General features: G+C 44.2%; 1 protein-coding gene across 6 annotated transcripts in view; it reads right to left on the bottom strand.

Annotated features, from left to right (window-relative positions):
* The window catches only part of NAALADL2 (N-acetylated alpha-linked acidic dipeptidase like 2), an 821817-nt gene that overhangs the window by 139492 nt on the left and 667588 nt on the right, over positions 1 to 14737 (bottom strand). For all 6 annotated transcript variants that reach the window (XM_081862367.1, XM_081862368.1, XM_081862369.1 and 3 more), the window contains one exon: positions 4511 to 4657. In XM_081862367.1, coding sequence (XP_081718493.1) covers positions 4511 to 4657 — 147 coding nt within the window. The remainder of the gene's footprint in view (positions 1 to 4510; positions 4658 to 14737) is intronic.

Raw genomic sequence — 14737 nt, 5'->3', positions numbered from 1 at the left:
CTCCATTCCTTGGTGACACCAACAGAAGGTCCTGCCTCTCAATGCCACATATCTCACCTCTGGTGGTAACTATGCCCACTCCAGAAATCTCCCAAGTGGAGATAGGAGTGTGAGAAGGGACTTTATTTTAGCAGAGGTTTCCCCCCAGTGCCGGATTTACATACAAGCTAAACAAGCTGTAGCTTGGGGCCCCACTCTCTTGGGCCCCCCAAAAAATTAAAGAAAAAAAACTGAATCTATATAAAAAAAACCTGGATCCAAAATATAAGATAAAAAAACAAATAAAATAAAATCTACATACAGCAACAGTGTTTTGTGTTGTGTAGGCGCCTATGATGCAAGTAATGAGCCCCCAATCACTTTAAGTTAGAGCTTAATAATTATTTCACGTTTAATATATTTCTTCTTAATTGTATTTCAGTTCAACGATTACTTTCATAAAATACATATTTTGTAATGTGCAAATGGCTTTAGATACCTGTTAGGTCCATAAATTGCCGTATAGCATATATTCAACACAAAAAAGTGACAAATTGTTGTTGACAAAGCTCAGCTGGATGTATAAAGGGCCCCATTACCTTCAGTAGCTTAGGGCCTCATCAAACCTAAATCCGGCCCTGTTTCCCCCCCAAAAAAAGTTAATTCAAAATGGCAGAGTTTCTCTTTTAATCAATTGCAATTGTATGAAATAACATTGTGTTGTTTTTGTTTTTAAGTTTGTTTACTGCCCTGAGTTCTTGTACTTCAGAAAGGTTAAGTCTCTCTCTCTCTTATAGATGACTGAAAGAAAAATGGCTTCTGCGCATGCTTTGATGTCATTGGAGCCCATAGATTCTTATATAGATTAGTGAACACACAGCTCTGGAACGGAAGTTGCATAGAACAGCTGTTAAGTGACAAAAGAAATGAGCATTGGACCACAAGCCTGTCATAAACATTGCACTCTTAATCAGAGAACATCTGCTTTTCCATTTCTTTTACGACAACCTCTGCCTTATACTTAATCTGAAACAGAATGATTTTCCTAATAAGGTGCAACAGTGTTTTACAAATTGAAAAGCCTCCTTGCTAAAAAGGAAGGATACCAACTACAGACGTTTCAATTAACGCAACCATTTCTTATAAAATGTGTCTGTGCGGAGTGGAAGGGGGGTGGGCGTTGGGCAGGGTGGAAGAAATGACTCCACCATTTGGCAAACCCAGAGATTGCTCTGCGTTTGCGGAAATTTAATTATGGGCAAATTAGTGGGCAGATGCCAACGCACAACGGGTTCCAAGCTCCCGCTACTCGATTTGAGCTTTCCATTTAAGCGGGTAATGGAATGTGCATGGAAGAAATAAAATAATGCAACTTCTCCAAAAGGACAATTGACAGAAAACACATTTAAAATATTGGGTATGTTATACCACAGCTGCAGAAGCATCTTTCCCCAAGTATGCTGCTTTCATATGCGCATAAGGACATGAGATGAGCTTGATGGATCAGGTGAATGGCTGTGTTCTCACAGTGGCCAACTAGATGCCTGTGGGAAACCCACAAGCAAGATTTGAGCACAAGAGGGATTTTCCGCTTCCTGTGAGTTCCAGCAACTGGCATTCAGATGCACTACTGCTTCTGGCTATGGAGTCTGAGCATAGCCCTTCTGGCTAGTAGCCCTCTGTAGGAATGATCGCTGGGTTGTGGGGCACACTCCCACCTGCGGGCAGCCTCAGCTGTCTGTATGTGTGACCTTGGGGTGCGGAGCACACTCCCCCTCACAGATAAAATCACAGCTGTCTGAACATCTCGTCCTCTCTCTAACCTTTTGCAGTCTCAGTAGTCTGCAGTGTCCTGTCTGTGACCTTTGTCTCAGAGACCTTTGTCACCTTTGTCATACATTGTGCAAGGGGAAAATGACGCGGTGGAAACAGGGGCCAAAATAACTTTGTACCACCCCTCAATGTCAGGACTGGAAGATGTGTAAAGGTCACAGTCCAAAATGTGTCTGACTGGTTTTGCATATTATGCCAATAAAAGGAGCCTCCACAGAGCTAGCCGGCAGCTTGCTTGCAGCTCGCCAGCGCACAGCTCACCTGCATTACCAACTCCTGCCTCATGTCCTTCCCTTCACCCTTGATAGCCCTCTCCTCCATGAATTTGTCTGATTTTCTTTTACAGTCAAGCAAGTTGGTGACCATCACTGCCTCATGTGGGAGGGAATTCCATCGTTCAAATATGTACTGTGTAAATAGGTGCTTTCTTTTATAATAAATAATAATATTTTTTTATTTATACCCTGCCCTTCCCGGTTCAAAAACCGGGCTCAGGGCGGCTAACAACAAATTTAAAACACTTTAAAATGCTTAATTATAAAAGCAGCATAAAATACAGTATAAAAACATGAATAACAATAAAATTCAAAAATCAAAAATCAGTTAGATAATCCTCAGGGCTAGCTGGCTGAATTGGTCCTACTTGGGCCAGCAAGGAGGCCAGGGGAGAATTAGCTGTGGGGTCTCAGAGCGGGTGATCTTCATAAAAGGGGAGGGGGAGGGAAGAGAAGGGAAATAAAAGATCAGGCTGAATTCAAATTAAAGGCCAGGCGGAATAGCTCTGTCTTACAGGCCTGGTGGAAGGAGGTTAAATCCTGAAGGGCCCTAGTCTCATGGGACAGAGCATTCCACCAGGTCAGAGCCATCACTGAGACCCTGGCCCTGGTGGAGGATAGTCTGGCTTCCTTAGGGCCTGGGACCTCTAAACTATGGTTATTCATGGACCTTAAGGTCCTCTGCAGGGCATACCAGGAGAGGCGTCCCATAAATACGAGGGCCTTAAGCCACTGAATCTTCCAACATTCAGCTTCGTCGAATGTCTGCAAGTTCCAGTGCAAGAAGAAGAAGAAGAAGAAGAAGAAGAAGAAGAAGAAGAAGAGTAGTTTGGACTTGATATCCCACCTTTCACTCTCCTTAAGAAGTCTCAAAGCAGCTAACAATCTCCTTCCCCTTCCTCCCCCACAACAAACACTCTGAGAGGTGACTGGGGCTGAGAGACTTCAAAGAAGTGTGACTAGCCCAAGGTCACCCAGCAGCTGCATGTGGAGGAGCGGGGAAGCGAACCCGGTTCACCAGATTACGAGTCCACTGCTCTTAACCACTACACCACACTGGCTCTCTAGAACATACACAGGAGTGCCTCCTCTGCCAGATGCCCATTGTGCTGGGAGCATTGTTGTAAAGTCAGAGCCAAGACAAAGTTACCCTTGTTGTCGTTTGTAAATGTGAAACATCTTCACATTTCACTTTGAAATTGTACTATCTTGCAAACATTAAAAAACCCTAAATAAGGATTGCCAACTTCATTTCCCTCCAAACACTCTGCATCTAACAGCATCCATCATTTATAACAATAAATTATGTCGTGCCATTTGCTCTGAGTTCTTTTCTTTCTTACTTTTATTTTTAAAGACAAGAAACAAAAATCTTCCAAACTCAGTTTGGTTCCAGTTTGGGCCAGACTAGTTTGGGTGCCCCGTGATCAGTGCTTACTTGCCTTTAAAAGAAAATGCTAATAGCATCTAAGGGCAGGTGGGAGTTGGGTGCACAGAAAGCAGACTGCTGAAACCGGATTATTCAGATTGGGACTGAAACAGGGAGGGCTAACCTGAATTGTACCTATGTGGTTTCCCCTGCAGGGCAAATGGTTGCAGAAGGGGACACTTCAGACTGTAAAAAAAGAGTGTGTTTCTGGAGTTGTGGAAGGGATTAACTCTCTCCCAGTGCTGTGGTCCTGATCCAAAATTACACACATACACACACACACACACACACACACACACACACACACACACCAAGGTTGCTATTAACATTCTCTTTAAAGTGCATAGGATGGTATCTCGGAACTCCTGGTGCTGCAACGGTATGCCCGTAAAACTTGGAAGGGAGGTAAAAGAAATCATTGTGGCAATAAATTATGATGATGGGGGTGGTGATAATAATCCTTTAACATATTTAACGCAGGCAGAAAAAAGTTCCCTAGAAATACTGGTATCATTTTTCTTCTCTCCACTCACATATTCCTCCCCTGTCCCCTTATTTTCTAGGCAAGGAATGCTTTGTATACATATAATCCCCTTGCGCTTAATATCAGGGACAGCACACAAGCCCATCCTTCAGCGTAAAACAGCAAAAAACACATACAAAAACCCCCACTTTGCACATCCCATGTCGCTGTGAATATTACAATTATGTTCCGATGTTAATCCTGCTGCAGCAATTTCCTTGTTATGATTGCCTGCGTGAAAATGCAAGAGACAGCGCACATTTCCCTTTCCAATGGAACATGACACACACTTCGAGAGAGCTGATGAGACCAAATACTCTGCAGGAACATCCATACCTTTCAAGAGAAGCAAACAAATGAGCCAGCAGCTTCTGACAAGCCATCTACTTGATAGGGGCAGAATTTGCTGAGGGAAGCCAGATTTGGCTTTCTGATTAGCCTGTCCTATCTGGTGATTTCATTAGCAATTACCTCTAATGCTGTCGAATCTTGGTATGAAAATTGCAGAGCCGGGACCCCCAGATGGTTGATGAAATAATCAGAATCGCCTTGCATTTGCACGGAACTGACATTAGATTCTGCACATTTGTCTTGCCCAGGACAGGTGAAGTTGTGCCTCTGAAAAACATAAAATTAGATTCAAGGTTAGTTTTGGGAGTCGCACGTACAGCTATATGTAAGGGTTTCTAAGGGGTTGCTCGTGCGTAAGCAGGTACCTATCTCCCTGGCTGGGTGCAAACACCTGGCTGGGCTGCCAAAGTGAACCTCATCTGTCCGGACCGCCACTCACCCGTGGCTGACTCAGTCGCTGGCAGAATCCGTGAGTGGGCGTTTCTTAAACTTCTTCCAGCAAAGAAGCTCTTTGACGCCTAGTCTCCGCCTACCCTCTCTGCGTGAAAGCCTTCTGCGCAGGGAGGGCGTGGGCAACGGAGGACCCCTACTCTCCCCGCTGGTCCCAGGCAAGGAGTCATGGGACCGCCTCGCCACTTCCCCCACCTGCCCCCCTTCTCCACTGGTGCTACACTGATTCTCTTCCCCAGAAGATGGGCTGCTTCTCCCAATCCCTGGATGCTCTCTGGAATCCCTCTGGCTTTTGCGCTCTCCCTCCAGTACTGATGACAGTTCCCTGACACTATATTAAGTTTATCAAAACTACAGCAAATGTAGGTGATGTTTTCCTAAGCACATTAACCACCAGTATGCCTAGAGATTTGGTCAGCAATGCTACAATTTAAATGAATGTATTTTTTAAAATGTGCATGCTATTGTTGATGTAAAGACAAAGACAAATGCAATGCATTTGACTTGGGAGTCCGAACAGCAGCATGCACAATAATACTGTTATATTATGGATCATTTCAACAGGGTTCACATTGATATATCATACTTCTTTAGCCTCGCAAGCCTAAGACGTGGTGTAGGATGTCGTGACTGGAAAGCTCAAGACCCTTAGGAACAGTGGAAGATAAAACCATTAGCGTGAACCTTAGCTGAGGTTGCCTGCTGCCTTACGTCTGGTGGGAAGACAGGCAAACTCATGCCAGTGTACTGGAAGAAGCAAAGACCACCATTGTCAAAGCAATGGTTCTTCAATATCAGCTTTGTTGGAGTGGTCATGTTGTGCGGATGCCTGATTATCATCTTCCAAAGCAACTACTCTATTCTGAACATAAAAATGGAAAGCTGTTGTCAGCTTTGCATATCCTCGTTCATAAATTCGTCCCGGACAGTTTTTGCACAAATCTTCATTTGGAAAAAAAAGAAAGGCCACCCACCACAATGGGCAGGGAAGCGAAGCACTTGGCTGTGAGTTCTGGAAGACCTGCTCCTTGCCATGCTAGCCTTTTCTCACCTAGTCCGAGCGGATGGGACTCTAACTCCAGCTACAAGAGCTGCGGCTGCTGAAGAGGCCAGAGACCATCTTGGCTGTCCCTTTGGGCAGACCCAGGTCACTGAGCATGAGCTTCCAAAGCTGCTGCCCACCATAAACCACCATGGGCAGGATTGGTAGCAAAAGCAGCGGCAATGTGCTAGGCTTACGAACATTTGTTATCCTCTTGTTAATTATGATATTTAAAATGTGCATTTTATATTTGAATTTATTTAGTAAAGTTTAAGGTTGTTGTTTTTAACTTTGCTGCAATAATTGTGCACTTTGTAGCTGACCTCTGGAATGTTTTGTTTTTTGGGGAAAAAGAAGATAATATTTTAGTTTCCTGTTAATTATGTTGCTTTGAATGTACTTGCCTTTCTTTAGTAATGTTTCATTCTGCACTGTTTTATTTAATGTTTTAATGTGTTTGAGAAACCACTTTGAGTTGGTTTCTTAAAAAAATATAAACCAGTATAGAAATGAATAGTAATGATAGTGATAATTGGGGGAGGGGTGGGCATCCAAGGGCCCCTGGAAACATGGATCTGGTCCTGATCAGGCTGTGTAAAATCATCCTACTTTTGGAGTTCCGTACACTTAGTGAGCCTAGATTTTTCACACAGATGCCTATAGTCTGCAGAGCCCTATGGTCAGAAATGTTGTAGTCAGGATCTATTAGAATCATAGAATTGTAGAGTTGGAAGGGATCTAGAAGCCATCTATTTCAACCCCCTACAATGCAGCAACCTCAGCTAGATCATACATGGCAGATGGCCATCTAACCTCTGCTTCAAAACCCCCAAGGAAGGAGACTCCACAACCTCCTGAGGTAGACTGTTGAACAGCTAGAGAATAGGGTGCCCCACAGGTCAATGCAAAACACAGGTTTCCTCCACCTGAAATGGAAGGAGGAGTGGGACCATACCCAGTGATCCCACCCTTAGCTTAAGGTCTAAACAGAAGGTCTGTAGACCTTTCGGTCGATATGGTATTATGCTAAAAGGTAAAAGGTAAAGGACCCCTGGACGGTTAACTATGGGGTTGCGGCGCTCATCTCGCTTTCAGGTCAAGGGAGCCGGCGTTTGTCCACAGACAGCTTTTTAAAATAATAATAATAATAATAATAATAATATTTTTTATTAACCGGCCAATCAAATCAAATCAAATCACATCACATCACATAAATTCCAAATTACAAAGCCGAATTTTAAATTTTGTTGGGGGGACCCATATTTCAAGATCCGAAGGGGGATTCTGATCATCTTCTTGCCACTGCGTTAATGTCCAAATCAGTCCAAACAAAGTTCATAATTCTATCCAGTCTTATCTTGCTGTTTCCACATCACCTCTTGTTCATATATTTTCTCTTTTCTCTTTATGATCTCTTCTGATAGTCTCCTTAAGCCGATAAACACCAATAATAATCCTGTGTGAATTTTTCCGTTCTTCCAATCCTCAAATCGAGATGGTTTCCATATATCATCGCCTTCATAGATAACAGCGCTCTTTCCATCATTAATTACAGAACTCTCGTTCTTAAGTCCCACTGAGGAGTTTCACCCACAATATAAAAACAGCTCTATTTCTCTATTTCTCCTCTCAGACTTAAGTCCTCCGACAGAACTTCCCAATATGGCGACGGAATTTTTAACTGCGTCATTCCAAAGCCTTTATACATTCCACGCTCTTCTTAAAACATGCTTTGGTTCGAAAGTTTATCTCCACACAGCCTTAAATCCACAGCTTAAGTCCTTAAAACGACATTTATGACTTGTGGGGGGGGGGGGGATTCTTGTTTAATCACATAAGGGAAAGGGAAGTTTTTTTTCCCCTCCCCCATCAGTCCCTTTGCCATACCGAGTCTTGGCGTATCTTCTCATGATTTATACTTGTTCCTCCGACTCGTCTTATTTTATCAGAGATCTCTTCTGTTAGCAGTCTTTACTCCCCCTTCTTCCTTGAAATATGTGCATTTGCTTCATCCAAATTGTTTCTTTTGAAGTTCTTGCAGCTAGTGGTGCGGATCAGAGACGGCGTCCAGGAACGCCGAAATCCCACAGGAGGGCGTCCACAGACAGCTTTCTGGGTCATGTGGCCAACATCACTAAACCACTTCTGGTGTAACGGAACACAGAGTGCACAGAAACACCGTTTACCTTCCTGCCACAGTGGTACCTATTTATCTCCTTGCACTGGCATGCTTTTGAATTGCTAGGTTGGCAAGAGCTGGGACAGAGCTGGGAGCTTACCCCTTCACAGGGATTCAAACTACCAACTTTCTGATCGGCAAGCCCAAGAGGCTCAGTGGTTTAGACCACAGTGTCACCCATGTATTATGGTATTATGTATCTACAGATGTACATGGTAGGTGTCTCATATGATTGGGAACCCTGTATGTGCAAATTTTCCAATTCCACATCACACCTATGTACATACATCTGCAAATGCAGGCATAGGCAAACTCTAGCCCTCCAGATGTTTGGGACTACAATTCCCATCATCCCTGACCACTGCATAGACATCTCTTATCATACCTTGAGGTCAAGGTGTAAAAGATTAATATAAGCTGGAGATTTCAGGAGGGGCTCCAGCATACTATCCATGCACAGCTGTAACATCTGCACGGCCACTTTTCACAGTTGACATAGTGCCCTCCTGTCCAGCTGTTTGAGCAAAGGAGGGATGTGTACGTGAGCACCTTGTAGTTATTTATTGTTCACTTATTTCATTAAATTCTATCTTGCCTGATTGTGAAAACAAAGCAAAGGGGTTTTCAGAAAGAAGAAAGCAATAAAATTATGGGCAAAAAAAGCAGGTAGAGTCAGCTGTTTAAAACCTTCACAAAATTAAAAATCATATGTACTTCTATTGTGCTGAACAGACAGCAAAGCCCAGAAGGCAGCAAGTGACCTCAGGCCAGTCTACAGAAGTTGTGGCCCACCAAGCCTAAAAATAGCCTGAAAAATAAGTGACATGGCTTGCCAGACACTTGACAGTGTCCCTGTTTTTGCAGTTCAAGTAAGGCTGGTTTACAGTGCCCTTGGTATACTGGATAGAATTGGGAAAGGACCTCCAAGAGGTGTTTGGCTTGGTGGGTCACCAGTTACACAGTTACACAGAGTTGTCGTTAAAGCACACAATCAAACTCAGCAAATTGCTTCAGATAGCAGCTGATTCCTGTTCAACCAAACCCCTCACTCCTTGGTTCTTAATTTATCTCTATCCTCTTGAGCTTTCTTGAATCAGAGTTTACAAACACTTCAGAAAGATATTTAACAACCTCACACTGTGTGCCAGTTTAGAAATGCAGATTTCTTACTTTTCTTTAAAAAACAACAACACAAAACCCTACACTCCCCCAATCCCGATACACAAACATGCATGTCTTGTATTGCGACACAGAGAAAACTGATCTGTTGATTAATGGGGATTGTGGCATGCTAAATCACTTAAGCAGTAACTGAAAGACAAGAATTAAACTACTTTATTTTAAAGAAATGTTGCAGTCCTTCACTAGATAGACCTTAGAATAGCCACACAACTTCTAAGTACTTACCTTAAGTCTGACTTGCCCTCAAACTTACAGCAAGTTTGATATGGCATCAAGAATATGTCCCCACCACACCCCTTCAGTACTTTACTTATTACATCACACACAGGAACACTCTAAAGTTTCCGTAACTCTGGATATATATTTTTTTATTTACTTATTTAATTAACTTCTATACCACCCTGAAGATCAAAGGGCAGTTAACAATTAAAAAACCACAAAAATACTTAACAGCACCCACCGCTGCAACCGTTTAAAAGGTCATAGATTGTTTAATCAGCTGAAGAAGAGGAACGGAAGAAGAGGAATGTTTTTGCCTGGCACCTAACAATATGTAACTAAGGCACTAGGCAGGCCTCTCTGGGGAGAGCATTCTACAAATGGGAAGCAACCACAGAAAAGGCCTGTTCTCGTGATGCTGCATTCTGGTCCTTATTCCAAGGCAGATAGCTGGTGTGTCTAGCTCAGTGTTATCCATCCTGATTCATTGAGGATTTCCAGGATGTTAGAGAGAGGACATTTCCAACCTCACCAGATGATACCAGGAACTGAACCTGAATCTTTTGTTCATGCAAAACAGATACCCTACCACCAAGCTACATTCTTTTGCTTGAAATAATAATATAATAATGATTTATTATTTATACCCCACCCATCTGGCTGAGTTTCCCCAGCCACTCTGGGCGGCTCCCAATCAAGTGTTAAAAACAGTACAGCATTACATATTAAAAACTTCCCTAAACAGGGCTGCCTTCAGATGTCTTTTAAAGAGAAGATAGCTGCTTATTTCCTTCACATCTGAAGGGAGGGTGTTCTACAGGGTGGGCGCCACTACCGAGAAGGCCCTCTGTCTGGTTCCCTGTAACCTCACTTCTCGCAATGAGGGGCCCTCGGCGCTGGATCTCAGTGACCGGGCTGAACGATGGGGGTAGAGACGCTCCTTCAGGGATACAGGACCAAGGCCGTTTAGGGCTTTAAAGGTCAGCACCAACACTTTGAATTGTGCTCAGAAACATACTGGGAGCCAATGCTGATCTCTCAGGACCGGTGTTATGTGGTCCCGGCGGCCCCTCCCAGTCACCAGTCTAGCTGCCGCATTCTGGATTAATTGCAGTTTCCGGGTCACCTTCAAAGGTAGCCCCATGTAGAGTGCATTGCAGTAGTCCAAGCGGGAGATAACCAGAGCATGCACCACTCTGGCGAGACAGTCTGCGGGCAGGTAGGGTCTTAGCCTGCGTACCAGGTGGAGCTGGTAGACAGCCGCCCTGGACACAGAATTAACCTGTGCCTCCATGGACAGCTGTGAGTCTAAAATGACTCCCAGGCTGCGCACCTGGTCCTTCAGGGGCACAGTTACCCCATTCAGGACCAGGGAATCCCCCATACCCGTCCACCCCCTGTCCCCCAAAAACAGTACTTCTGTCTTGTCAGGATTCAACCTCAATCTGTTAGCTGCCATCCATTCTCCAACCGCCTCCAGGCACTCACACAGAGTGAAAAACCCTCTCGTTCCAGATGGGGCTCAAGCCAACTAACCCCCCCCCTGGGGGGGGTTGATAAAGTGGGGAAGCAGGCCTATATAAGGAACTTTACATGTTTCCTTAATACAGGAGACAGTGACAAACACAGCAATCCGAAGAGGAGAAGGTATTTGCTTGGGGATCAGTTTAACATCTTGGCATCAGCTGTTCAAGCACATTCTCTTCTCTGAAAAATTCTAAGCACACCGGGAAATTCCAGGGGCAAGAAGAGAGAAGATGGATTGTTAACATTAATTAATTTGCCAGTGCATTTAGCTCACTTTTTCAAGCGGTTTCTCTAGCTTTTGCTGCTCGACATTCTGATTATTGTAATGCTGCCAGATTTTATCAGGCGCACCGTATGGCATTCCTGTTTGCTACACTGAACACAGCATCTTTTAAAGGATACGTTCAGAGGGAATGGTAATGCGGGAGGAATTCATTTCAATTAGATGTTGCCACTTGCAATTCCCTCCTTGTCAGCAATCTGGTCAGCTTCAGCTGCATGCTCTGGCCCTCAAATGATTGTTCAGTAGCAAGAGAACAAGCTTTGGCACCTTCTGGATGGTTCAGACCACGACTCTCATCAGCCTTGAGCATTGGCAATGCTTGGTGAGGCTGATGGGAAGTGGAGTCCAACAACATCTGGAAGGCCAAAGGATCCTCCACCCAGAGGAAGACTCTTAATTAGGATTTCCCCAGACATTACCAGGATTTGAAAGGCAGAATTGACATCTGGGGGGTGGGGAGAGATTCTGAAAGGTGGTGCTTTGTCATGGGTTCTAAAAAAAGCTCTACAATTTTGAGGTCTTCCTAAGAAAAGCTCAACAACTTTCTGGGTGTCCTGGGTTTTATCTTTTGAGATAGTTTCTCAAAATTCTAGTTTTAACTGCAGGGAGTGCTGAAAGAACTACTGTTCCCAGAATGCATTGTGCCCAGGATCACTTCTTCTGGGCTGATGGATGGAGAAGAGAGGGAGAGAGAGACGTTGGCAGAAGAAGTAAGGTAAACAAACCTCCATTTTGCTTCTCATTGCTGCTCCTGCTTCTGCCAAGAGGATAAGAAGGAAGGGAAAGCATCTTTAGATACTGTCTCCTTGGGGAGACAAGAGGGTGACAGAAACAAGAAGGGGCAAGACAATACAATTGGAAAGTTCCCCCTCATTTCAGATTTGGGGTGGAAAGATTGGAATTCCCCAACCAAATGGAGGAGAAGCTTGGAGGGTTCTCCCATCTCTAAATACATGCTCACATTTTTATGCACTATGTACAAGTTATCTCGAACGTAGAAGAAGGTGAGGTACAAATGAGACATAATTTTCAAGGTGATACAGGCATGCATCTTGCTCAAAAAAAGTTAAGGGGTTTTTCTCATTTCTGGTTGATGAAAAAAATACTGCTTATGAGTAACGAGATAGAGTATTTTATAATATGGAAAATGAATTTCCAATACCAACAAGGGGTGTTTAAAATTTTATAATGTAATTATGTAGTGCTGAGCAGTATTTTTATTAAATAGCATCATCCCTCATGTACGCAATATTGATGAATTTGTGACATTGGTGTACAAGATCAATAGTACTTGTATCTCAATGCCTAACTGCTTAGTTCAACTTTTATTGCACTAAGTATCGGAATATAAATGGCCCCGTAAAAACATAAACCTGAGAAATACTGTTTAACTTTGGTTAAAGAAGTCTTGACTCCTTAGTTCTGAGGACATTTACATAGAAGCAAAGAATAAATTCAGGGGTCAGAGGAAAAAGTCAATTAGAAGGCTCAAATATTGGAGGAGAGACAGTACTGTGAAATATACTGCTCATATACACCACCAACTTGGTGTCTACCAGATTCTCTGGACTCCAGGAGGGCCTGCCCAAGACATTTTGGCACCTGAGGCAAACAACAAAATTGTAGCACCCCACCAGGGAAGAAGCAGCGAATGAAGATCTACATTGAGAGCAAGATGGGGGAATCAAATCAGCCTTTCATGATGGATGAAGTGAGAATCAAAAGATGTAATGTTGGGGAGGGGCCCACTCTGAATCATGCTGGAAGGATCCAGAGCCCAGGAAACCTCAGAAAGCAGCCCCCCTGCCTTTTCCTCCTCAGGGGTGGGAGGAGACCAGCAATGACTGCTATTCACCTAGAGGCTGCATGGGGAGGGGGAACTGCTGAGGAGGGGGCAGATACAGCCTTCAAGGGGTGCACCACAGCTGTTGCTACAGCAGCAGCAGCTGATGCATTCATTGCAGGCTGGATCTGCTGCCCATGTGAATCCTGCAGCCCGAGGTGATTGCCTCCCCTTGTCTCATGGGTGGGCCGGCTCTGGGTTTCAGTTCCCAACACAGCCATCCTTGTTGAGGCAGATGGGAGTTGTGTGCTCCAAAACATCAGGAGGACACCCCAGGGCAGATCTACTGTGAAGCTAATGAAACTTAAACTTCATCCCAGAGAGACCCCGGAATAGACTTTAGTCCACGTTGCTTTAAAAAAAGGGTCTCTCTGTGTGTGTGTCTAGTTGACCTAGTTTGAGTTACATTGATTTGAGTCAAACTGATTAATTGTCAGGTTTAGCACTTCTCCCACGCAAGACACGGAACGCTGGCCGTTTAAGTAGCTGAGGTTTATTTCTCAATACAGTGGTACCTCGGGTTACATACACTTCAAGTTACATACGCTTCAGGGTAAAGACTCCGCTAACCCAGAAATAGTTAAGAACTTTGCTTCAGGATAAGAACAGAAATTGTGCTCCTGTGGCATGGTGGCAGCAGGAGGCCCCATTAGCTAAAGTGGTGCTTCAGGTTAAGAACAGTTTCAGGTTAAGTACGGACCTCCGGGACGAATTAAGTACTTAACCTGAGTTACCACTGTAGCAGGCTTACAGCAGTCCAAGCTTCCACAACGCATCCTTCACCATAGGAGTCAGTTGACTCGACTGGCTTCTGACCCCTCCCAAGGCCAGATATACGCCACGTGCTGGCCTGCCTCTGCTCTAATTTTTGCTCCGCCTCCTACTTCTTGGCGACTCAGGTGTGGCCAATTCCTCCTCCTCTGGAGGTGGAGACTCAGGTGCAGCCAATTCCTCTTCTTCTGCAGTTTCCTCTCTGCTTGGAGTGTCCCTGACATTAATCTTTTGTTGTATATAGTTCAACAATCCCAAAGTTTGAGAGTCAGTAGCACAGACATTGTAAAGGCGTGGTGCTCTGTTGTGGAACAATCCCATTGAATAAGATAACAGTGGTTACCCAGACCTTACTGCTGGTTGTGAAGGGGGCCCCATAACAATTCAAGCTTCAGGGCCCCAACAGTGTAGATCCGCCACTGAGGACACCGGCTGGGGGGAAATGGTATGCACACAAAAAAGGAGCGTTACCAGGTCATCTACCCACAAAGGAAAACCTCACGGATATATATGTGAGTCATTGCCCGACAATATTCATTAATTCAGGACCAAGCAACTTGGGGCCTTCCTGTTGTTGTTAGCTCCCACCAGCTCTAGCCAACATGGCCAATGTTCAAGGATGATAGGCATTGCTATTCTCCAGCCTTGCATTAAATGGCACCATTTGTGAGAAACACCACATCCAAATGGGGGCTAGAGATGCTTCTGCTGAAAAAAAATGGGTTTGTGGTCACATCCCATAAAAAAGAAGTGTTTAGGGGCTACAACTTCTTTATCATTAACAGTGAATATCTCTGATGAATACTGTCAAGTGTGCAGGAACTGGTTAAGGCAGGCGCCTTCTTGCGACC

The sequence above is a fragment of the Podarcis erhardii genome (assembly GCF_964252035.2).
Source record: "Podarcis erhardii genome assembly, chromosome: 5".
Classification (NCBI taxonomy): Eukaryota; Metazoa; Chordata; class Lepidosauria; order Squamata; family Lacertidae; genus Podarcis; species Podarcis erhardii.
Note: the sequence above shows the minus strand (reverse complement) of the source record. Positions and strands in the feature narration are given on the sequence as shown.